The sequence below is a fragment of the Podarcis gaigeae genome (genome assembly GCF_964106915.1).
Source record: "Podarcis gaigeae genome assembly, chromosome: 5".
Taxonomy (NCBI): domain Eukaryota; kingdom Metazoa; phylum Chordata; class Lepidosauria; order Squamata; family Lacertidae; genus Podarcis; species Podarcis gaigeae.
In genome coordinates this window covers 15871959-15896928 of record NC_139681.1, presented here as the reverse complement: position 1 = coordinate 15896928, position 24970 = coordinate 15871959, and the positions used below count along the sequence as shown (strand labels likewise).

Below are 24970 nucleotides of genomic sequence, written 5' to 3'. Positions count from 1 at the left end.
AGTGTAAAATATCGTGATTCCCTTAAATTTGGCTATATTCTCATGACGAGAAAGGAAATAATGAACACAACTCTTCCCCGACCGCAGCATTTGCCACCCCTTTCGCAAACCTGCCTGCGCAGCCCAGATTGCATTTTCACAGCCACATTTCCATCACAACGTTAAGCAGCCAAGAGACTTAATTCTGAGAAGATGAAATCTCCTACCTTCACAGAGCCAAGACAGGGGAGCAAATGCAGCAGCGGGAACACTTGGAGCAGCACCATCCTTCCACAAACAGTGAGCTGGTTCTTCATGTTTCACATTTTCCCTCTACTGCTGAGCTGATCATCTGGCCTCCTGCTCCTCCTCTGCCCACCCTCCTTCAGTTTCACAGGGGCTAGGAGGCTCCTGTCATCTCTGTGCAAGGGGAAGATGGAACAACACCAGCCTGGGGTGCTTGCTTTCCTCTGCCTCACCTTCCTCTTTCTCCCTTCTCTTTTCCTTCTCCAAAGCAAGGGAATACCATGTGATCCAGAAGTTCTGAACCAGCTTTGCAAAATAACAAGGGGCAAGTGTAGACGAGCAGAAAGCAGCCTTTAGGTTTCCAGGCTGGTTTCTCTCTCTCTCTCTCCTACCTCCCCCTCTCCTTGTCTTTCTCCCAATCCATTCCCTCCCCTTTTGCTTGCTGTCAAAGCTCTTTCTTTGGCACAGTTTATACACATCCCTTTCTGGTTCCAGCCTCCTCCCTTCCAACCTGGATCAATCCACCAGGGGTCTCCTTCTCTCCTCCTGAAAACATCCCTTTTATTTTCTTACCATTATTGTGGCTGTGGACACCACTGTACCTTAAAAACACAACACATTCAAAGCAAATTCCTGCCGCCAAACAATCCTGGGAACGGTAGTTTGTTCAGGGTGCTGAGAATGGTATCTCTGTTAGGGGTAAAGTACAATTCCCAGGGTAGCTGGAAGGTGCTAACTCAGAACTATACACTGGAAGAACAACAGTATAATTCGAGTGGAGCAAAATCCTCTGCTTGAATTTGAAAGTGATTCAAAGGAATCTGGACTTTATCCTTTCAGCTTAATCAACTACTTGAAGTTGCCCTTGACTATATTCTTCTCAGCTTCCCACCCTCCCTCCCTGCCTAGGAAAAGCTTCACACAGAGTGCATTCCCAGACAAAAGGCTCCAGACTCTGTAGGATGCCACCGATAGATTGGTGCATTAGAAGCTGATCTGTATTTCCTTCAGTTGACGGGTCTCTCCCTTGAACTAAGACTTGGAGGTGGTTCCTCGTGGCAGGAAGAATGGCTTGGTTGTTGCTGCTGCTGCCCTCCTCTGTGGCTCATGCTGCGTGGTAGCAGACGGACATCGGCCATTGATCCAGATACTCCCAGGCATTTTCTCCCGCTGGGCGGCACAGGATTCTCTCCTTCTCAGATGACCTGTAGGAAGGAACAGCAAGGAACATAAGACGCTGCCATATACTGAGTCAGATCAATGGTCCATGTAGCTCAGTATTGTCTACACCAGGGTTTCCCAAACCTGGGTCTTCAGCTGTTTTGGGACTACAGTTCCTATCATCCGTGACCACTGGTCCTGCTAGCTAAGAATGATGGGAGTTGTAGTCCAAAAAACGTTTGGGAAACCCTGGTCTATACTGACCATCAGTGGTGTTCCAGGGTTTTAGATGGGGGTCTCTCCCACTTCTACCTGGAGGTGCTGGGGACTGAACATGAGACCTTCTGTATGCCAAGCAGATTTTCTCCCACTGAGCTCCAATCCTTTCCCAAGGTGGCCTATGATTTGCACTGAAACAGACTTGATTGCAGGCAGCATAGTTTTTTTTTAAATACTATCAGTGGTGAATAAACCCTTCTTCTCAATTACCATTGTGATCTAAGTGTCACCCAGCAGAACTGTTCCAGGTCCTCAGCAACTTGTGGTTCGGAGACTGAAACATCTACTGCCCATTGTGACGAACCTGCAACGTCTGCAGCTCCCAGATCACATGGTCCCTTTACCAGTTTTTAAATCTTGCATGCTGGAGAACGAAATTTGATTCATACCCACACTGGCTGGTGAAAAGCCAGCTGGGAGAGGCTTGGCATTCAGTTGACTGAAACTATTAATGCCTTGCTGAGGGAGGGAACAGCACCAGACAAGCTTAAATCCAGAGTTATTTGGCATTTCTTCAAAAGCTCTACCTCCTAACTGGCTAGTCAGGATTCAGACTTTCGCGCTGTCTAGTTCCCCTAGTTCTTTCTTTCCACTTGTAGGTGAGGTTACTGAGTGGTTGCTCTCCAGCTCAAAACTTCTCTGGATACTACCTACTTTCTAATGAGAAGCCACTCTGGTTTTCAGCCTCACTGTGGCACTGACTAGGTTCATGGCTTCCAGTCCTTGCCTTGGGATTAATAGGAATGATTGTACCCTGACATATTCTTCCAAGCCCACGTTCCCAGTATGCTCACACTCCTGTATCAGTGCTGTCTGCATTGGCTTGGTCATGTCCACAGAACAAAAGATGGCAAGGTCCCCAAGGACATGCTCTGTTGCGAGCTGGCTTCAGGCACCAGGCCCATTTGCAGACCAACTCTGTGTTACAAAGATGTCTACAAACGTGACATAAAGGCTGGTAACATTAACCCTGCCATGTGGGAATTCCTTCCAGGGGACCACAATGCCTGGAGACAGATAGTCAGGTCTTGAATCCGCAGCAGGGACCAGAGGAGGAACGACTGCTGGGAGGAGCACAGAGAGAAGAAACCCCATGGTGCGTCTGCAACAGCACAACTGGATGCCTTCATCTGCCCAAACTGCAACAAAACATATCTCTCCCGTATCCCATATCAGTCTCTACAGCCACAGCAGGCGCTGCAACTTCCCAAGAGTTTGACTTCACCTCCAGAAACACGCTCCTCCATTGCCTCCCGAGACAGGCAGATGTCAACTCAACTCAACCTTACTGATTCTGGTAGGTCTTTCTGCAGCTTCTGATACTGTTGATCATGACATGCTGGTGCGTCAGTTATATCATTTGGTGAGCACACTTGAGATTGCTTGAGTGTTCTGCTAATATTTGGCAAGAATACTCTTCTAACCTTCACTTCTCTGTACCATGCGCTCAAACAGGCAGGACACATGAGGAGGAATCTTTGATGGCTGCTCCACAGTTGATGAACTGAACTCCTTTTCTAAAAGTCTATCAGCCTTCCATCATACGTCCTCTGGAAGCATTGTAATAATATATTGTGCCGCCTAGTTTTTAACAGCTAGGGGAGAACAGATACAGGAACATTTAAATTTCTATGTATTAGAGAGACATCACCTTGCCAACAAAGGTCCGTATAGTTAAAGCTATGGTTTTTCCAGTAGTGATGTATGGAAGTGAGAGCTGGACCATAAAGGCTGATCGCCGAAGAATTGATGCTTTTGAATTATGGTGCTGGAGGAGACTCTTGAGAGTCCCATGGAGACTCTTGAGAGTCCCATGGACTACAAGAAGATCAAACCTATCCATTCTGAAGGAAATCAGTCCTGAGTGCTCACTGGAAAGACAGATTGTGAAGCTGAGACTCCAATACTTTGGCCACCTCATGAGAAGAGAAGACTCCCTGGAAAAGACCTTGATGTTGGGAAAGATGGAGGGCACAAGGGGAAGGGGACGACAGAGGATGAGATGGTTGGACAGTGTTCTAGAAGCTACCAGCATGAGTCTGACCAAACTGCGGGAGGCAGTGGAAGACAAGAGTGACTGGCGTGCTCTGGTCCATGGGGTCATGAAGAGTCGGACACGACTAAACGACTAAAGAACAAATGTATTAAATTTGGCTATACTGTTTAGTATATTTCCCCCTCCCTTAAACTATTGTTAAGCATGACAGCAATTGATAGAAATACATCTTGAGGCCTCTTTGATTTGATGGAAGACTGTATTCCAACACAATGGTAGAAGAAAAAATATAAAGAATTAATGAAAATGGCAAGGACAGATACATTTTCCTGCCTATTCTCTTCACCCCACCTCAACTAACCTTTTTAAAAACAAAAAACCAGTGTGATTAATTTCATTTTGTTCCACGAAAACATCAAGTTCTCCTTTAAACAAGCAAGAACTTTTTGGTTGAATTGACACAGCTCTCAAATGTGCACAAATTTTCCCAATGGCACCTCTCATTTTTTGATTCCCAGTACCCTGCACTTCTCTGCCAGCGCCTTCTTTCTGCCACTGCTACCAAGGTCTAATGCAGTTGTGTCAAATGATGAATTAATTGCAGGGGCTGCTGCTAAGAGAAGGGAGTGGTTTTTCTTGGGTGCTTTCTACTGCAGTGTGTCTGGCCAAGGAATTGCAATCATTTAATTAGCAGCAGGCTCTGCTTGCCTTCAGAAGTGAGGCACGGCAAGGGGGGTGGGGCATGGATTTGTACAGAAATAACCTTGGCAAGTCCTCACGGATTGTATTTAGTATGGTTCACAAAGGAAGATGGGGATTTCAGTACTGGGTTGATATACTCCTTTATCGTGAACACAAGATGAAGCTCTGGTTACAAGAAGCAAAAGAATAAAAAAATGGGATGGTTACCAGTACGTACCTGTTCCCTACAGCTTGTTTGTCCTGTCAGCATTACCCAAATCTGTTCCACCCATTACCAGGCTGACTCAATAGTTGATGGGCAGGTAATCCTGTTCTAAGCCACATTTGCATGTTGATGCATTTTAAATATTGCCTACCTTTAGCATAGGGAATGTAGCAAGGGTGGAGAATGTGTGCCACCCCCCCAGATGGTGTGGGACTACAACTCCCATCGACCCCAGTCAGCATAGCACAAATCCAGCCACATCTGGAGGGCCACCCCTAGAATATACCATGGTGCAAACAGAAATAAGTCTTGCTCTGTTGCCAAGAAGGACCCAGATGTCATTGTCTGAACAGTGCCAGAGCCAGATACGAAGTGAACCAACCCGGACCCTGCAATCATCATCAGAGGTGCTTTTTCGCATGCCCCCTCCATGAGAGGAAGGTGGCAACATGAGAAGTGGCCTTTTTGCAGTGGCTCCCTGCTTTCTGAAATGCTGTCCCCAGGGAGGCTCACCTAGCACCCTCATTATATATGTGGCCTTTTACAAGTGGGTGTGATAATTTTTAATGCATTCCCCCTCTAGGCTTTACTGTATTTAGGTGTGTGTGTGTGTGTGGTTTTAAGTCGCTTTGGGTTGCCCTGAGCAGGATAAAGCAACTAACTAGCTAGCTAGCTAGCTAGCTAGCTAGCTAGCTAGCTAAATAAATAAATAAATAAATAAATAAATAAATAAATACCTTCAGGGTTACCCCAAGTCAGTTGATTCCCATTTACTGTGCATATAAGGGTGCCATTTTGGCTACACTTTTGAAAGCAAATAAATCTTGAATCAGAAATAGCATGGCAGGAAGTCGGGGGGGGGGGAGGGAGGAGAGAGATGAGATATATAAGACATGAGAGAGCCCTGTCAACCAATTAATGGACATTTCCTACTAGATCTGACAGGATTGTAGGAGAGTGGTGAAATTTTGCAAGATTTTGTAAACCAGATGTTATCTTTAGAAAAGTCTGAGGTTCTCAGACTAGACCTTCTTCAGTGTACAATCAGTGGTCAGATGTACCAGGGATCTGGTTTACATGCTAGACCACCTTTTGGCTGATTGCAGAAGTCACTTTAGAAACCAAGAAAGGTGTGGCATGGCTTAATAAACTGAAATAGTTTTATGAAACATGGAAAGTAGTTAACAGTAGTTAAGATGATTGCCTTTCAGACACTGGCAGCTAAGTATCAAAGTGTAACTCGGGTCAGGAAACCCAGAACAATGTATTCATATTAACGCTGTATGTATTCCAGTTTTGTGTCTTTGTGCTTAATAGTGTTCCCCTGTTTGAACTTGGGTAGAACAATCCTAAGGTCTGTGGTGAAGGAATCACTTCCTTCTAAGCCCTGCCAATCATACTGGTGACTGTGGGAAGGTGTGGGAACAGCTTTCCCGAGTTTTTCTCCCATTTGTTGTTTTAATTTTTTTCCACCCCATTGACAGCTCCCGGGCTGGTATAGGATTGTTGTTGCTTTTGCCTCTTTTGGATGTGTGTCAGTAGAAGGAAGGGGCCTCCTCTGATCTGCTGCCAACATACCAGTCTCTACAGCCATTTCATGTACATCAAGTGGCAGACCTGCTTCTCCACCCACAGAGAGAGAGGTCCTCAACATCCTATGGTCCTCAGTCACTCTCCCAGGGAGCAAAGTTCTGCTCCCTTAACCATTTACTGTCATGTATAGTTGACTATTACTATTATTACATATATGATAAGGTTGTAAATTTTAACATATTTTAAGGAGAGCCTCAAAATAAGGCCCAAATAATTTACAATGCAATATGCCCAACATGTGGTTCCTCAGGAGCACAAAGACCAGTAATAAAAAGGACAAAAATAAGAATACTGAACGTTAAAATAACCTTACATATTCCACCAACCACATAAACAAATGGTGTATATCAGGGATGTTTGACAGGTCCATCGTAATCTACTGGTAGATCCCCTGGAGGTTTTGGTAGATCGCTGGCTCCCTTTCCTCAGCATTGGTAAATTAGAACCCTGTCCCACCCCCTCGTCTCATTGTTGCACAATCTGCAAAACGGAAGACGAAGTTTACTCAGTGAGGCTGTTTGCTTTCCCAGATCTGTTGGTGAGTGGCTGTTCCTTTTCCTCCCCCAAAACATGGCTACCCTCCTCCCTAAAAAAAGCTCAACAACTTCCTGAACCCCCCAAGACTCCCAAGTAATAGTCTCTTGGGAGTTGGCCACCCCTGGGGTATGTCAGTACATCATCCACACTATTGAAAATAGGAAATATCCAGAAGAGAGAAGAATTTCAAATATAATCTAGTCTAAATTCTTTGGTTAAAATAAAGACGTTAAACAAAAGAATGCCTTAATAAAAAAAAATGTAACTGTTTATCAGAACATAAGTCACTTGCAAGGTCAGATAACTGAATTTAGCATTCTGCAGATTTAGTTTCAAATAAAGGAAAGGTCTATGGAACATGACAAAGAACAAATGTAGCAGTTAGCAAAAACTGAAGTCGTATACTCACAAGTCTTTCATCACCACCGCCTAAAATGCAATTAGATTCTTTTTATCTAACTAAAAAAAAACCCCACAATCTCTCAAAGTAATCTTTGTTGTTATTAGTCAGTGACCCTTCAAAAGGCAGCATGCTGAAAAGTGTTGGGTGCAATACAGCATAAAATTGTTTCACTTCAAGCATATTTTGAGGCTTTACCTTCCCTTTAGTCCCCAGCAAACACAGCACCCTTAAATGCAATACTTTTAGTAACCAAAGTTAAAAGTTTTATTTTATGAGGAAAAAGTAGAGAAGTGTTAAATCAGGGAGCAGGGAGAGGTTTTTGCCCCTCACAAGTGAATGGAATCTAGGAACGGATTCTAAGAACTGCCAAATTCTATGGACAGAATGGAGAGAACGCAATCCATTCTCACTCCCCTTAAAGCACTCCTGCTTCTCAACGTTTTCCTATCCACCACTGAAAATCAGGGTCAGGGTTAGAGTGGGAAGTTCCCATAAGGAAGTTCCCTACTTGTGAGGCAGATGTTTTGGTGGTGGCACACAGATGGCACTATGAAAAAGACTCTGAGCTTTATCTTTGTGTGATCCTACAATAATTTAACACTCACAATACTTCCCACCACCACCACTACTCATGTCATACTGGGAACTCTTGGCTGCAAGGGTCATGCTTATGGGATGCTGCTGTTTAGCAGTTTGGAGGCCAAAGTTCAAAAAGAAAGTTTGCTCTATAACAGCAGACAAGATTTCACAAAAGATTTTATTTCACTGACGACTCAAATTTGATGCTATTGAAGAACATTTCAAGCAAAAGTTTATCTGGTCAAATAACTGTTGTAGCTTCTCTTGGTATCCAAGGAAACTTTAGGTCTTCATCTTATCTCAAGAGAAGTTTTCTTCCAAAAAACAGTATGAAATGCAGGAAAACATTTCCCGTCCATTTCAAAGGAAATGACCAACAAGCGGTGAGTTTCTTCAAATTCCAGTCCTGGTGTTCACAAATACTTGGGGAAGCAATTCTCTTTAATAATTGTATGTGATATTTGGAAACCTTTTCAGTAATTTGTTGATTTGTTTTGAACCAAGTTTCCCCGACTGGCCCAGAGATTCTTGTTGAAGATTTTGCTTGCGTTCTGCCTGAAAAGAACAGAAACAATTTCCTATATTTATTAAACTGACGCACAAATCCCACCAATATTCCCAATGTTGCAAGCATCAACCTCTGGACAATCAGAGAGAGCTGCATTCAGAAGCCGGTGGTAACTCAATTTATTTGAAACAGTGAAATGATAAATATTACAGTCAAGGAAGAGGAGCTGGACTTTTACTATCAATTCCTAGGAATAGGAGGACAATATATCCTTAAGACGTTATTTGAATGTACTTGGTCACATTTTGCGTCTAGTCAGTTTCCTGTTGATATGAGTGGCTTGTGCAGCAACAAGGGAGGATCATATTTTTCTCAGAATAAGTGTAACTCACAAAACAGAAGCCTTGGCAAAGTAACTATAGAGTATGTGTATTATATCAAAACACTTGTGATTTGAAGCAATTCGACTGACTGTAGTCCTTGAACCCTAAGAAAAACACTGGCAGGTACACTTTCTATTTTGTGGTCCATGGTCCCCGGGCATCCTCTTCCTTCTTGAAGCTTGTTTCCGTTGGCACATGCCCTCACGGTTACTTGCAATTTATGGTTTAATGACACAGGGGGGTGCACTCAAAAGTCACCCCTGCACAATGGGAATGATTATTACATGCAAGATGGAAACAGAACTTAATCTATCTCATTACACATTTTAACAAGGTTGAGATAGAGGTCCACTATTATAAGCCTGCAGCCAAATATTCCACAAAGTAAAAAATGCCCTTGTGTAGGTGGTGGCCTGCTTTTGAAAACTGCATCATTGCTTCACAGCAAAGGAAGAAATAAGAGTCCTTTACAGTGGTACCTCTGGTTAAGAATTTAATTAGTTCCGGAGGTCCGTTCTCAACCTGAAACTGTTCTTAACCTGAGGCACCACTTTAGCTAATGGGGCCTCCCGCTGCTGTCGCACCGCCGTCATACGATTTCTGTTCTCATCCTGAAGCCAAGTTCTTAACCCGAGGTATTACTTCTGGGTTAGCAGAGTCTGTAACCCGAAGCATTTGTAACCTGAGGTATCACTGTACTCCCTGTTTAATTTAAGGGAAGGCAATTCTTGCCCTGATGTACAGCTATAACCACATTTAAAAACAACTTTTAAAAAATGACTGTGACTCAGGTGTTGTAGAAAAAAATCAAGAAGAACTGGTCAATTTCCTGAATATTGTTTACATGAATTTATATTGATATAGCAGTGATAGCTTTAAGTCTCTCTCTCTCTCTCTCTTTCTCTCTCTCTCTCTCTCTCTCTCTCTCTTACAGTCATACAAAATGACACAACCGCATGCTTATCAACTCAGGAATATGGCCAAACAAATTGAAAAGTACTAACCCCAGGAACTGTGTACAGGATTCTAAATTTACATGCTTAGCCTTTATTTTACTGGTTGGATTGGTTGAGAAGTCAAATACTTGATCAATCTCATTTTCAGGCATGGAGTGCACAGCAGATGCACCCCAGATATCATAAAGTTATAAACTGGGGAACACACTGATATTTGTTTATAAAAAGAACTCTCATGGGATTTTTACATTTCTATAGCTTACCTGAAGCATGAATTCCTTGCTGTTGTCCATTAACACACAAGGCCATATTCCTCTGCTATACAGTGGAGGTTTCTTTCCTTACAAATTGGATTGTACATAGTACATCTTGTTTAACATATCTATATCCTGATTTTCCTCATTAAAAGCTAACAAAACCAGGCCATCACTTAAATTTAAAATATAAGTTATTACAAAAAAATAAACCATTGAGAACAACAGTAAAAATACAATGCAGCCACAGTAATAATTAATCCAAATCCCAATGGGTGGACAGGCTTGTAGGCATTTGTTTCAAAATGGGAGTCACATGTATGCAGCCCTGTTAACAATCTGGCAGCCCTTTGAAGGGAACAGGACTTTGTGTTTGGTGCAGACTGCACCAGCTATTTGCAATTTCTATAACCGATTTTTCCAGCAACCTGAAACTCAAAACTGCCCACGATAAGTCAAGAACCAAAGAAATATAAAACAGAAAAAAGTTGCTAATAAAAACAGCTGCTCTTTTTCAGGTATTTTTTATGTTTGTTTGGTTGTTTCTGTTTCAATTATATATTTTCTTATTGTTTTAGACATTTTTGCTATGAACCACTCTGAAACTTGTGTTTAAAAAGCAGGATGAGAACTTAAAAAATAGTAATAAACAGATATGAAACCACAGATGCCATAGGAAATAGATGTTTCAACAATTGCAGAAACAATCCCATCTGCCACACACCGGTATTTTATAAATATGCAGCCACACAATAGCATACCACCTGATGTAACCAATGCCTTAACCTCATTAGTTTTGCAGTGATTTCATTAGTTTCAATGACACCTGGTATGTGATGGACCTATAATCTCCATGCATGGGTCCTAATGGCAAGTTCACATATGCAATCTACTTGCATCATTAACCAGCACACCATATCTTTTTAAAGCTGTATTATCTGGGTTGCACCTTTGCATTATACTGTCTTGGGCAAATATGCTTACCATTTGCTAAACCACCACTGTTGCCAGTTTCACACCTTCAGGTTAACATTCAGCAGTATGCAATTAAAATGTAAGGACCTGCCTCCCAGGATAATACAGACACAATGACGGAGATTTGTAGTGGTATTACATGCTCATATTATGTATGGAAACTAATTTCCTGCAGCTTAATTAGAGGATAAATTGGGACATAATTACTTCTGCCTTTGCAGCGCAGTTGAAGAAAGTCTGGATCTCTTGGGCGCAAGTTACATCACTGAACTCATTCTGCTTCCAACAGGCCATCATTAATGACATCTCTGTGATGCATGTTGCCTCTGGAAAAGAAAGGAAACTGCCATTACTCAGGAGCATTTTATAACAGTGACAACTCTATTGAATGAATACCATATGAAACACTGAAGACGGTAAAAGTAAGCAGATTCTTCACACTGTTTTCTATTGTATCCTTAATCCAAGAAAACACACGCCTCCATTGGAATTGGGAATTTCACTTCTAGTTACTATTTGAATACTGTACAGTCAAACCTCGGATACCGAACGCCTCTGTTTTGGAACATTTTGGCTCCTAGACCCAGAAGTAAATGCTCTGGTTTTCAAAAAAAATTCGGAAGCTGCGTGTCCAACGCAGCTTCCGCTGAGTGCAGGAAGCTCCTGCAACCAATCAGAAGCCACTCCTCGGTTGTTGAACATTTCAGAAGCCAAATGGGCTTCCGGAACGGATTACATTCAACAACCGAGGTTTGACTGTACTTTTCATCTGTAAGGAAGCCACAAGGATGAGGGCAATGGTTTTAGCAGTCTGCCTGCCTCTTCTCAAAGCTTCATATGTTGTCAGCGGCTCAATTCAGACATCATGCTAGATCATGGGTAAGGAAGTTTGAGGAAAGTTTGGTTTGATATTTTGACTGGACAAAAATATGGTTAGCTAATGAGCCAGCAACCAGAATTTAAAAACAGTGTTCGCAAATCTAATATTTGTGCTAACAATGGTTTGGCATAACCTCTGAATTAATAAACCATAGTTATGACTGTTGCTCCACCAAAGACACTGCAACTAAAATAAGATGGATGACCAAACAGAGAAAATAGACAAGCATCTAAACCACAGTTTACCTATCATTTGCTTGGAAGCCCATACTATGATTTGAGTTTTAGTGTATGGTTAGTGGAAACCACGGTTTGGCATAACAACTGAACTAAGCCACCATAGTAGCACTGTTCTTTTCTGCACAGGAAACCTCAAAAACTGAAGTTCTGCACAAAGGAAAGGCAAATTCTAAGTTCAAAATGAATTAAATTTTAATGTAAGCATGCTTAGGTTTCATAATGTAACTCAATTAATGTATTCTGTTTAGATAGGGACTCAGTGTTTGCATTTCTCATGAATTTTGAATTTCTTTTTCCAGAAGGAACTGTGTGAAGGAAAATGCACGTATAAATGGTGAACAGCAGGGGAGGGAATTCAACACAAGGACATTAGAGATGAACAAGTTACAAACTCTAGAACACTTAACGGCAGAAGTTTTGGCAAAAACTGTATTTTAAACCAAGGCCATATGAAATCTTTGAAAGGCTAACAAAATGTGATATAACATAAGTTTTTAAGGAATAGGTTTCACTTTTTGTAATTAAAAGGCCTTTACCAGTTCTTGGATTGTCTATGAAATTTTATGCAGACGGAATTGAAGAAAATAGAGTCCTGATCACAAAGTAACAACCCTTTTTTCCCTGCCAACTAGAAAGAATATTTCCTACATACAACACATGGTTTTCTCCCTTACTTTACTTTTATAAATACTGAGGGAACAATTAGCATGTTTTACAGTGTTCCAGTTGTGGAATTTATTCCCTCTGGCCATTTGCCACAGACAAAGTCTGGTAGCCTTCAGGGCACTATGAAGCAAAATGATTCAACCAAACATTCATATTCAGCTGAATGTAGGCAAACACACACACACACACACACACACACCACACCATAAATTTGCATTCATGTGTGACAATGACCAAGGAGGCGATAAAAGTATCCCTGAAAATTAGCAGCCAGTTTCAATTAACGACATATGAGCATCAAAACATGTTTTCAGTGTGAACGAAGAACTTTAAGCTGCAGTCTTATGAAACTTACTTGGGAATAACTCCCATAGAATTCAGTAGAGCTTGAGTATACATACTGTACATAGATACATAGGATAGCAAAGGCTCTGTTCATAAGAGAAACAGATCACTAAGCAATTTGCCTCAGGTTGCATATGTAGAACTTAACACACCAAGAGCTCTGTTCTCAAAAGGGCAGCAATGATAACGCCAATCCAAATAAAGCATGCACACAGCATAGAAGCATGTTAGAAAAACATTAATCACAATGATCACTTCCTCCTTGCCTGTGAAACACCCCCTCCCAAATAGCTGATTTGTACAATTCCTGCATTTCTATCAGTTTAAGGGATGTTAACAAGAACATCCCTCACCTGTGGACAAGGTTGCATCTGACAGCTGCCCTCACATGTGCTCTGCACATACAGATGTATTCTTTCTGTGGGGATCCTGGACCAATCAGCACTCCTCCAAAAAAAACCCAAGGGTGTTCATTTGAAACTCCCTTTTTACATGCATCAATCCAACAGCAGGTATGAGGAATGGTTTATATATGAAAAAATGTATTTATGCATGTGGTTCCTCACCCAGCTAGGGACAGACCTTAGCTGATTCATGACGAGTGTCTTTGTTTAATTATTGGTGTGTATATCTGTGTGCAAGCTGCAGTGTGGTTCTGCTGTGGAAACTATCAAAAACATGTCCTTGCAACACTGATTGTTTCACGTCGGGTCCACATTAGCGTTCTGGTTAACAGCCAGGCACACTGACCCATTGCACCACAGACTTACATAGCAAAAGTATTCACAAACAACAAATAAAACCTCAAAAAGTACACAACCAAACAATTTCCACATAATCATAAGACCACCAAAAATTAAGATACCAGAAATTAATATCAATAACAGGAACAACTCCCCCGCCCATCCCCCAAAAACCCGTAACCAATACCCCAGCACAAGAGTCAGCTTCAGGGACATTATTATTTCATTTCCTATGTTATGCACTTTCATGGGGTTTTTTAATATTGCAAAACTACCCTGTGATTCTCAGGTAAAGGGAAATTTTAAAAATAATATAAAACAAGTGTTTCATTTGAGAGGGAGGCTTTTCCTCTGTCTGTTTTCTCCATGCCCCAAGCAGTTTTATAAACCTCCCTCATGCTGCCCTTCTGTTGCTTGCCTTTTGTGCGATACATCCAAGAACAGTGAGTTTGAAATGCAGCCAAAAAGACTGATATGACAAAGAAATAAACGTCAATACTGCAAAGTCGGTAGAGCCTGAGGCTCCTAATCTCAAGGGCCGTAGGTTCAAGCCCCACATTGGGTCAAAAGTTCTAGATGACCCATGGGACCCCTTCCAACTCCCTATGACTCTAGGCTTCATATCCAGAGCAGCAGATACCTTGGAATTAACGGACACTGCCGAACCAGGTTGGTTTAGCCACTGCGGGGTCCACTGCGCATGGAGATGCAGTTCGAGTTGGGAGTCTACGGTTGCCACCTTTGTTGGACAGGGCTGGGTGGGGTGGGAAGCGACTTCAGAGCAATCCACTACAATCTATTGCAGCCTAATAGGATAGCCCATTTGGAATTTGTGACACACACACACACACACACACACACACAAATGAATTTGTACAGCTGACTGTGCTTGGCTACCCAAATACATGACCTTTCTTTTTCTTTTTTTAAACTTACTTTATGCTTTTCAGGTTTAGACATCTCACTAATTTTTCAATGATTTTAACATTTCAAAACTTGACTTCCTTCTCCCTCTTTCTGCGGTTCCTTAAATTTATATTTAATATCTCCTGCATATCCAAATTAACTTAATTTGCTCATTTATTCATCTACTTTAAATATACAGTGGTACCTCGGGTAACATACGCTTCAGGTTACATACGCTTCAGGGTACAGACTCTGCTAATCCAGAAATAGTGCTTCAGGTTAAGCACTTTGCTTCAGGATGAGAACAGAAATCGTGCTCCAGCGGCGTGGCAGCAGCAGGTGGCCCCATTGGCTAAAGTGGTGCTTCAGGTTAAGAACAGTTTCAGGTTATGAATGGACCTCCGGAACGAATTAAGTACATAACCTGAGGTACCACTGTATACTCTTATACAACTGCAGGTTGTTACAATAATCATGTTTACAATTTATCTGGTAAATATTCAATGAAATACATGACCTTTCACACACTCTTTCAAACACGTGTTTGTAAACCGCGTCCAGAGGTCCTATACTTTTTTACCTATTCGGAGAGGGTCCCTAACTTAGCAGAAAGAGAGAGAAGAAGACCTGAAATACAGGACAAAACTGTAGTATCAATACAGGACGTAGGATTTCACATTGCAATAGGTGACAGGAGAGGGGACAACCCTAGCTGGGACTGTGGAGGAAACCCACCTCCGAGGCCCAGGCGCCGGTTGGAGACCTGGTTGGCCAGTACCAGGGGCCGGTAAGGCCTCACCCGGGGCTGCTTGCCCCGCAGCTTCTTCAGCTCGGCTAGCCGAGCCACCCAAGCCGCGTAGCCCGACGAGGGAGCCGCCGCCATCTTTGCGCTTTTGCGACAGCCAAGGGCCGGCCGGAAAGCAGCCCTCGCCGCGTGACCGTCGCGCGAGGATGTATAGAGATAGGAAAAGTAGAGAGTCGTGATCTCGCTCACGGGGGACTATCGGGTTACTTTCCTCTTTCGCGCTCGCTCTCTCTCTGAGATGGAACGTGAGAACTCGCGCTAGAAATACAGAAAGACAGCGGGGTAAGGTAACTTACCTCGGGACTTAAGTCTTGGGAAAATGCGATCCGTTATATATATTAAATATATACACACACAGATATAATATTTTAATATTATATATTAATTATATATAATATTAAAAATACTGCGGTTGTGGTGGGAATAACTTTATTTTTCTTTATTAAATAAAATATTAAAAATAAAATTAAAAATAGTATATATACAATATATCTATAATTTTATTTTTAATATTTTCATATTTAATATTAAAATGTTTTTTATTTTATATATCTATATATGTTTGCGTGTGCGTGTATCATTTGAAAACATTTTTAAAAGATTAAATCCCCTCAACAACAACAGTATGTCAGTATGGTCACCCATCATTCCATCTCTTTTCCCTCACTATTCAAGTTGTGAGTGTTGTTAGCTCAGCCAGTAAGAGCACAAGACTCTTAATTTCAGGGTTGCAGGTTCCAGCCCCACGTTGGGTCGAAAGATTCTTGTATTGCAGAGGGTTGGACTAGATGACCGTCGCCATATTCCACTCCGATAGCCTTCCAAGCTCTCAAAGACATGCAGATGCATTTGACAGTCCAGTTTGGACTCCAGTTATCTGCAAGCATACAAGGACAAAAGGAGAGACTGCTGGATCAGGCCAGCGGCCACTATGTAAGTGCAAATCCTATGTAAGTGCAAATCAAAAGCACACTAATTCCTGTTCCCCATCAGACCAGTCCCAACATTTTCCCTTTGTTATTCTCCCTTAGCCTGCTTGCAGATTAACCTGTCATTTTTAGATAAGAAAACAACTTCTGGCATGATGCAGGATAGGGATCGATGGTATGTGCAGCTCTGAAATGCCCATTTCTCCTAAGCTATGCCTATAGTGCTTGGAACTACAAAAGCAAGAATAGTGACATGCTTAGCATGCCTGCTTGTAGTCAGAATAAATATCTGCAGACCCACCCTTTTCTCTGCAGTGTCCTTGTGCCTCATGGTGCAAGATATGAGATAGTGTCTGGGTCAAGCCGTAAGTATGCCGTTTATTACGGCATGGTCTATCTTGGCTCAGCAATTGCATCACTAAAAGGATTTCCTGTCTGATGAATTCCATCTGATCAGTGGAGGTCTTTGCACAGCTTCAGGAAACGCCCCCCCCCCCCATTTGATTAATCTACTTCTGCAAGCGGTGCCTGGGGTCCAATTAGACTCAGTTATTCCCGCTAAAGGAACTCGCTGAAATTAAAAGGATAGCCAGTCAATTAAAGCAGTGGCTGTTGAGAGAGAACAGCCAGGGAGTTCTCAAATACAGTGTGGGAGGGGACTGGCCAATACATAAGCTGAAAGGGATGCCCACTGGAATCAAGTAGCTAACAGGGACCTAGAAAGCAGTGGGTCATTTGTTCAGTAGCTGTCACTTCTAAGTCTGCTTACAGCTGCTCTTTGTCAACTGGGCATGTAATTTGCAACGAGAAAACGTAATTCGAAAATGAAATCAAGGACATATTAAAGCCATGCATTTTCACTAAGCGTGTCTCCACTTACACTACACATCAGTGTGCGATGCTACTCATAATGCGCGCACTTTGCACACTGGCTTCACCGGTGAGACTGTCCTTCGGGCCGCAAGAGGAGAAATGAAAAATGCATTGTCTGGCTCCCTGTGACCTGCTTGGAGCACAGAGGCTGGAAGTGGAGAATGAGCGGCTACTTCACTGTCCGGTAAAGAACAAGGTATAGAAAGCAACCTGCTCTTTTATGCTGGAAGAACAAGCACAACTACTCTCTTGCCTGGGGTGGCAGATTGCCTTACTCATCTAAAAGATTTCCCAGTACAGTGGTACCTCAGGTTACATATGCTTCAGGTTACATACACTTCAGGTTACAGACTCCACTAACCCAGAAATAGTGCCGACGGCGTGGCAGCAGCAGGAGGTCCCATTAGCTAAAGTGGTGCTTCAGGTTAAGAACCGTTTCAGGTTAAGTACGGACCTCCGGAACGAATTAAGTACTTAACCGGAGGTACCACTGTAACTGCTAAAGGATAGGAAGAGAATTTTAGGAGAATTCAACTACTACTGCTGCTGATAAAATCTAAACACATCCTGTTGTCCACTGTTCAAAATCGAATTCATTCTCACAAATAGTTCTCACTCACATGTTTCTTAACAGCCTTTCTAGATCAGAACCAAACCGTTCAAGGTGGCTCACAAAGCAAATTAGCGTTAGGTAATCCTTGTGGACGCAGGTGGCACTGTGGGTTAAAGCCTCAGCGCCTAGGACTTGCCGATCGAAAGGTCGGCGGTTCGAATCCCTGCAGCGGGGTGCGCTCCTGCTGCTCGGTCCCAGCGCCTGCCAACCTAGCAGTTCGAAAGCACCTCCGGGTGCAAGTAGATAAATAGGGACCGCTTACCAGCGGGAAGGTAAACGGCGTTTCCGTGTGCGGCTCTGGCTCGCCAGAGCAGCGATGTCACGCTGGCCACGTGACCCGGAAGTGTCTCCGGACAGCGCTGGCCCCTGGCCTCTTGAGTGAGATGGGCGCACAACCCCAGAGTGTGTCAAGACTGGCCCGTACGGGCAGGGGTACCTTTACCTTTACCTTTAATCCTTGTGGGGAAAAGGTGTATAGATTGAGCCTTAACAGGAAGAAATATTGCACCCTGTGTTTAAAACACAGCATCTGTGTCCAACATTTCAACTTTTAGAAACTCATATATGTACATTACGTACACCCAGTTCTCTTGGGGAAAGTATAATTGAGCCAAAATTGAGGTGAGGTGCCCCAAAATAATCACAATGCAATACTTTACTTTTCCTTAGTACCCTTGCACTCTGTTGTCACCACATCAACTGGACCAACCCTGAACAGACCTATTGAAATGAATGGACCTAACTTAGTAATATTCATTGATTTCAATGGGCCTAAGTAAAACTTAATTGAATACCAGCCACGGCCTGCAAGCATACCAACAAATGCTTTTTTTGTTCTTTGTTTCTATAGAGCATCATAACAATTGTTTTCATAACAAAAAATGCATTTTTACAACTTCTTTTATTTTGTAGGCAAAGCAAGTGAATGTAAAATGTTTTTTTCTTTTACACTTTTTACTATAATGCCAGAGAGCCTGGGGTCACAATAGCAGAGAGTGAGAAGTATTACTCCAATCCTGAGGGGGAAACCCACTGTTCTAAGATTATGTTAGTCCGGATTTCTTTCTGAACAAGAGATCGATGCAACTTTAAATACATTTTTAGGCCAGCTATACTGATAGCTTAACAAGGTGGTATCTGTCATTCTCCGGGAATAAATGAGCAGCCGTTCTCATAAGCGTAATGCTGGCAAAATAAAGTTTATAAATTCACATTAAGCTACAGATACTTATTATTTAAACCCAACACAATATCTCCCTTTATTACAGTGGCCTGCTTCCAGGTTAGAAACATAAAGGACCTTTTTGAAAGCTAAAATCTCTGCAAATACCAGTCCTGTGCCAGAGCTAAGTCTTCTGAAGCAACAATGGTATTATTAGAGTAGCTCCCACTGCTTCAATCCCTTTATAAACCATCCTAGCCTCACCTCAATCTGCCACCCCCATTTGTTGATTCTTGAGCTTTTTCATGCCCCCCCATTCATCATTACCATCTAAATAGTAAAGGTAAAGGTACCCCTGACCATTAGGTCCAGTTGTGACCGACTCTGGGGTTGCGGCGCTCATCTCGCTTGGCCAAGGGAGCCGGCATACAGCTTCCGCGTCATGTGGCCAGCATGACTAAGCCGTTTCTGGCGAACCAGAGCAGCGCACAGAAACGCCGTTTACCTTCCCACCGGAGTGGTACCTATTTATCTACTTGCACTTTGAAGTGCTTTCGAACTGCTAGGTTGGCAGGAGCTGGGACCGAGCTACGGGAGCTCACCCCGTCACAAACCGACCTTCTGGTCGGCAAGTCCTAGGCTCTGTGGTTTAACTCACAGTGCCAGCCGCATCCCACCATCTAAATACAGAAGACCAAAATATTTGCCTCTAAAGAGAAGCATAAATAGCTTGTAGATTTGTATATGTGCAACATTTTTGCATGCTAGCTGCTACACACTTTAGATTCGTAGATCTCGGCTTAAAAAAGGCCAATTGTTTCTATGGCACATTCGAGGGTTATGGAAACTGGGCTTATGCTCTGTGCATAGCTACCCAACCTTTATAGCTATCCTGAGACTCTGCAGATGTAGTTGCATACCCATCTCTCATCAACATTGAGCATGGCCAATAGTCTGGGATTGTGGCAACAGAAGTCCAACAGACGGAGAATAAAATGTTAGCCAACTCTGCTTTATGGCTTCCACACAAGTTTTCACCCTGTCCTCTCTTTTTAGCCATGCATCTTCTCTTGAACTACCTGGAGACAGGGAAAAGCAAGCGAACCGTATTGGATCTCAAGTAACATGATAAAGGAATAAAGATTACAGACCCTCCCCTATTTTCCAGGGACAGTCCCAGATTTACAGAAGCCGTCCCGGTTTCTGATTCGATCCTCGAATGTCCCACTTTTCCTATTTCCATTGGAGAAATGTTGGAGGGCATGGAGTTATCCGACGCCCGAACCATCAGCCCTGTATAGGGAAGATTTTTAATGTTTTATTATGTTTCTTTCATATCCGATCTGAAGAGAAACCAGAGTTTTTAAGAAAAAATAAATGTTGGAAGCCACCCAGAGTGGCTGGGGCAACCCAGTCAGATGGGTGAGATATAAATGATAAAATTATTATTGTGGAATAGGACGTCTCTGTTTTCATCAGAGAAACGTTGGAGGGTATGAGATTATGGCTTGTATCCAATGCATCCCATCAGTGTAAATCAGGGATCAGCAAACTTTTTCAGCAGGGGGCCAGTCCACTGTCCCTCAGACCTTGTGGGGGGCCAGACTATTTTTTTTTGGGGGGGGGGAATACATGAACAAATTCCTATGGCCTACAAATAACCCAGAGATGCATTTTAAATAAAAGGACACATTCTACTCATGTAAAAACACCAGGCAGGCCCCACAAATAACCTAGAGATGCATTTTAAATAAAAGGACACATTCTGATCATGTAAAAACACGCTGATTCCTGGATCGTCCGCGGGCCGGATTTAGAAGGCGATTGGGCTGGATCTGGCCCCCAGGCCTTAGTTTGCGTACCCATGGTGTAAATATTCTTCTTGTGCATGGTGACTCCCCTCATTCCTTCCCTTGCATGAACTCTGTGCCCTCCCCCAAATCTGCTCTGAAGGTTGCATGAGGCCCCCAAGAACAGATCAGGGGGAGAGAAGTCCTGTTGTGTAGGCTTAAATCCTTACACTGGCAGATGCCTACTTAGTGCTGCTTTAATACAAGCAACAGTTTGTATACCTCTTATTGAATGGTTGACTTTGTACACGGAATGAGTTTGCTTGGTAAAGAAGAGACCTGATTAAAACTAGTGTTGTGACAGCTCCTGACACACATAAAACTGGACTTGAAGATATTAGCAGAATTAAGGCGGCCACATGGCGAATTGTGCAAAAAGAAATGCACCTTTGTGAACAGGAAAAAAATGTTTCCCAGGAGGAAAATACACTTTAGAAATAAATTCGTTTCAGTTGTCATTGTTCCTAACTCCATTCAATTTCCCATAGGAAGGAAATGCATCATTGTCAGCCTAATGAAACAATCACTGTAGGAATTGTAGGCCCTACAAATTATGGGAAGATGCAGTATCATAAAGTGCACTGTTCAAAACATTAAACTGTATTTTAGTCCATAGAGATGTAGTTATTTGTGTACTGTTTAACTGATAGGCGATGTGAATTCATGTTGTAATGTCAACTATGTGTTGTATAAAATGAAATATATAAAAATAACAAAAAGACTGTACAAATTAATGTTGAATATTTATGAGTCCAACCATTTATGACTCTTAATGTTAAGCCTTGTTGACCACGTTCAAAGTAATTTAAGAAACACACACTTTTTGAAATGACCTTACAGCAGCAAATGAAACAATGCCAAAATCTTATCTGAATTTGTCTTTCCTTGATGCCATTTAAAAATGTAGTCTCCAGACTGAGAATACCATATGAATATTATTTTTAACTTGTCCCAGAACAACAGCTCTGGCACTGGTAAATCTGTACATATGCTACTTGCTATTCATAACACTAAAAGAGACTTGACTTTGTGCATTTAATCCCAAAATCTCCCCTGGTGTGGTTCATTCATTAATGTGACTGGGAAGGCTTCATCCTGATCAAAGCTCCGCCAGTAATCCTGCAGCCACACTTACCTTTCCCTGTTAATATTGAGAAGCATCCAGTTTGGTTTAACTCTCTGCTGCCACCAGCTGTTCAGAATTTCATCAGGTCCATGTGCCTCTTTTTAAAAACAAAACAAAATTGAATATCCATGCCCGCAAATTTTTAAAAAAGGAAGTAAGCAATCTGTTCGGTATATATGATTTGGCAGGGGGTTGACAGTAGAGGGGAAAAGATTTAAAAAGATAAACAGATATTACAACACATAAAAAATTAAGACATAATAAACTCCAGGATGTCTTTTGGCGTTTTATAGCTAGAGATGTGGTTTTGTAGTTAGGGTTTGCATGAAAAACTTGTGGCTTCAAGCATTATTTTTTAAGTGTAAAGCTTCAATCGTTTCTGCAGTGGTCCTGGGTTCCTTACTGTTGGAAATAGGACAATTAGTTCAGCCAACATCTCAATAGTTTAAGAAATTACTTTCGTCGTGCCTGCAAGTTATTTTTCTGCAGTCATGGAAACCTGCTTGAAAACAAGTTATGTATTCAGCCAGGCATTTTTCTAAGAAGCAAGATCCCATGCTACAAACACTATATAGTGGTACCTTGGGTTACATACGCTTCAGGTCACAGACTCTGCTAACCCAGAAATAGTACCTCGGGTTAAGAACTTTGCTTCAGGATGAGAACATAAATTGTGCTCCGGTGGCATGGCGGCAGCAGGAGGCCCCATTAGCTAAAGTGGTGCTTCAGGTTAAGAACGGACCTCTGGAACAAATTAAGTACTTAACCTGAGGTACCACTGTATTGACAAACAGGAACTTGGCTTCTTTACAAGCAAAATGGCAAGGAATTGAAAGGCCTCAACAGGTAGAAACATCAGAGCATCTTAGAAGTGTTTGGGGCATTTGTCTAATGGGCTATTATTTGTAATAACCGTGTGTGTGTGTGTGTGTGTGTGTGTGTGTGTGTGTGATGTGTACGTGACATCACATGTGCAACAAGCAACATCATATGACCGTCACAAATGCTGTGCGACCCAGGGCCACATCCAGACAGGCTGCATAGCATCTCCAAAGGCTGTAGAAAGACAGGAGGAGTGGGCAGGTGAGGAAGGGCTCCGCCTCTTCTGCCCCCTTGAGATTGGGGGGACTCAGCTACATCCCAACAGACTTTTTTGGGGGGCTGAAGATGCCTCATCCCTATAGAGCAGGCACCTATTCCTTATATCCCAGTCACTGAAGGCTGAGATGACTTCTGTGGCAAACAGCATGTACTATCAGCCAGTATTGGCTGCTAAGAAGCCAACAACCCATTTCCAAGGTCTTCTTGTTAAGCCTTCTAATAAAAATTTCAGAAACAGATTTCCTGAAAGACCAACTGCCCTTGTATATGCCTTTAACATCACTTAAATATGGGGGAACTACTCATGGGATGGCACCATACAGGGCAGTGATAAGGATTTCTCCCTGCCATATAAGAATCATGCAAGAACCCACCAGCTGTTTCAGATGTCTTCTGACAATTTCTATTTTTGTCAGGCTGACACCTGTAAGACTGGACTGTGATGTACGTGCCTGACAATTCCTAATTCCTATTTTATCTACTTTTACGTGTTTTTATATTGCCGTTTTACAGGTTTGATGGAAGAAAATTTGCACCAAACTACCCAGATTCCCAAATACTTAGGTTGCAATTCTAACCCCACATACCTGGGATTCTGCAATTAAGCCTCATTTAATTCAACGGGGCTTATTATTGTATATGGTTAGGCTTGCACTGTAAATTGCTGTGAATAAGCAGTTTTTAAAATATGGTTGGCGGGCGGGGGAAGGAATTGGTGAAATGAGGGAGGTGGGGGTGGTTGCTTTTCAACCACAGGAAGTTCTCTTCAAATACATGGCTAGCTTGCACAATCAGAGCCTGCCCTTCTTGGCAAAGCAGATCTGCTCCTTGACACCCACCAACACACAGGCAGGCAGGAACAAGGATGATGAGAACCTCCTATCACACAAAAATGTCTAGCAACTTTAGTTTAATAGCCAGAGGCAGGAAAGCAATACAAAAAATTTAAGGTTCCCTCCACCCCTTATTTTTTATGTATGCATGAGACCATAAAGGTAAAAGGCAAAGGGACCCCTGACCATCAGGTCCAGTCGTGGCCAACTCTGGGGTTGCGGCGCTCATCTCGTTTTACTGGCCGAGGGAGCTGGCATACAGCTTCCGGCTCATGTGGCCAGCATGACCATGCCGCTTCTGGCAAACCAGAGCAGCGCATGGAAATGCTGTTTACCTTCCCACCATTTATCTACTTGCACTTTGTGCTTTCGAACTGCTAGGTTGGCAGGAGCAGGGACCGAGCAACGGGAGCTCACCCCGTTGCGGGGATTCGAACCGCCGACCTTCAGATCGGCAAACCCTAGGCTCTGTGGTTTAACCTACAGCGCCACCCATGCCCCACAGCATGAGACCATACCCAGTATTTATTTCCTAAGCAGCTTTGTGAATGAGCAGGAGTTTTAAGCTAGGTCTCCCCAACTGTAGTCCTATACTAACCCTCATACTGCAGTCTTACTCAATGTTTGAGGGGGTGGGTGGGAGTGAATCAATGGGAATATTTTTGCCGTAAATGAAATACTGCTTCTCAACAAAAAATGTTACAGCAGCCTGCTACCTTTTAAGCCATACCTTCCTTCCTTGCTATGTTGGATCCTTGGGAACGAGTTCCGTTGAATACCGGATGTCCTTATTCTAAGCAGACCTACACAGGATCATATGTAACTTCTTCTTCCTCTTACTCTCAAACACAGGCTCCCCCAATGCAGCTAACCTTGAGGCTGAAGCAGTCCTGCTGAGATGATGCTTGAAGACTTAACTTTTAAGGCACACTAGCAGACCTAAATAGTGAAGAAAAGCAAGTAGCAAAAAAGGCAACTGGATAACGATCGCAGTTGTGGACAGAAAACCAGGATGAATTGCTAACTCTCCAAACAAATCAGGAATGGATTCCACTGTAGAAGTATTTTGATGCTCCTGTGATTGCTTCTGGACTTGGAAACAATGGCAGCAACAGCCAATATGCAAAAATTATTAACAATAGC

The 24970-nt window shown here is 42.6% G+C and overlaps 2 protein-coding genes across 3 annotated transcripts in view; both read right to left on the bottom strand.

Annotated features, from left to right (window-relative positions):
• LOC310844292 (neurotrypsin-like) overlaps positions 1-6618 on the bottom strand; it is a 44656-nt gene extending 38038 nt beyond the window's left edge. The window contains exons 1-3 of one of the 2 annotated variants that reach the window (XM_083738325.1): positions 6475-6618; positions 1195-1430; positions 207-399 (exon numbers count right to left, since the gene is read on the bottom strand). In XM_083738325.1, the coding sequence (XP_083594451.1) occupies positions 207-296 (90 nt within the window). In that variant the 5' untranslated portion in view covers positions 297-399; positions 1195-1430; positions 6475-6618. Of the gene's footprint in view, positions 1-206; positions 400-1194; positions 1431-6474 lie in introns of those variants that run through there. The other variant, XM_083738326.1, reaches the window with a different exon arrangement.
• Positions 6619-7842: 1224 nt separating this feature from the next.
• Positions 7843-15472, bottom strand: CHCHD1 (coiled-coil-helix-coiled-coil-helix domain containing 1). The gene is made up of 3 exons (XM_083738569.1): positions 15271-15472; positions 10964-11082; positions 7843-8235 (listed from the first exon to the last, which is right to left on the bottom strand). Exons 1-3 carry the CDS (start codon positions 15416-15418, stop codon positions 8122-8124), a joined length of 381 nt encoding a protein of 126 aa, XP_083594695.1. The 5' UTR covers positions 15419-15472; the 3' UTR covers positions 7843-8121.
• Between the last annotated feature and the right edge of the window lie 9498 nt (positions 15473-24970).

What these genes read in the sequence shown, in the direction of transcription:
- CHCHD1 (XM_083738569.1), bottom strand. Translation starts at nt 15,418, where the DNA reads ATGGCGGCGGCTCCCTCGTCGGGCTACGCGGCTTGGGTGGCTCGGCTA. An exon ending in CCGGCGCCTGGGCCTCGGAG is followed by an intron (nt 11,083 to 15,270) that starts GTGGGTTTCCTC and finishes TTTCTTTTCCAG; the next exon opens with AGGCAACATGCATCACAGAG. An exon ending in ACTGCGCTGCAAAGGCAGAA is followed by an intron (nt 8,236 to 10,963) that starts GTAATTATGTCC and finishes TGTTCTTTTCAG; the next exon opens with GCAGAACGCAAGCAAAATCT.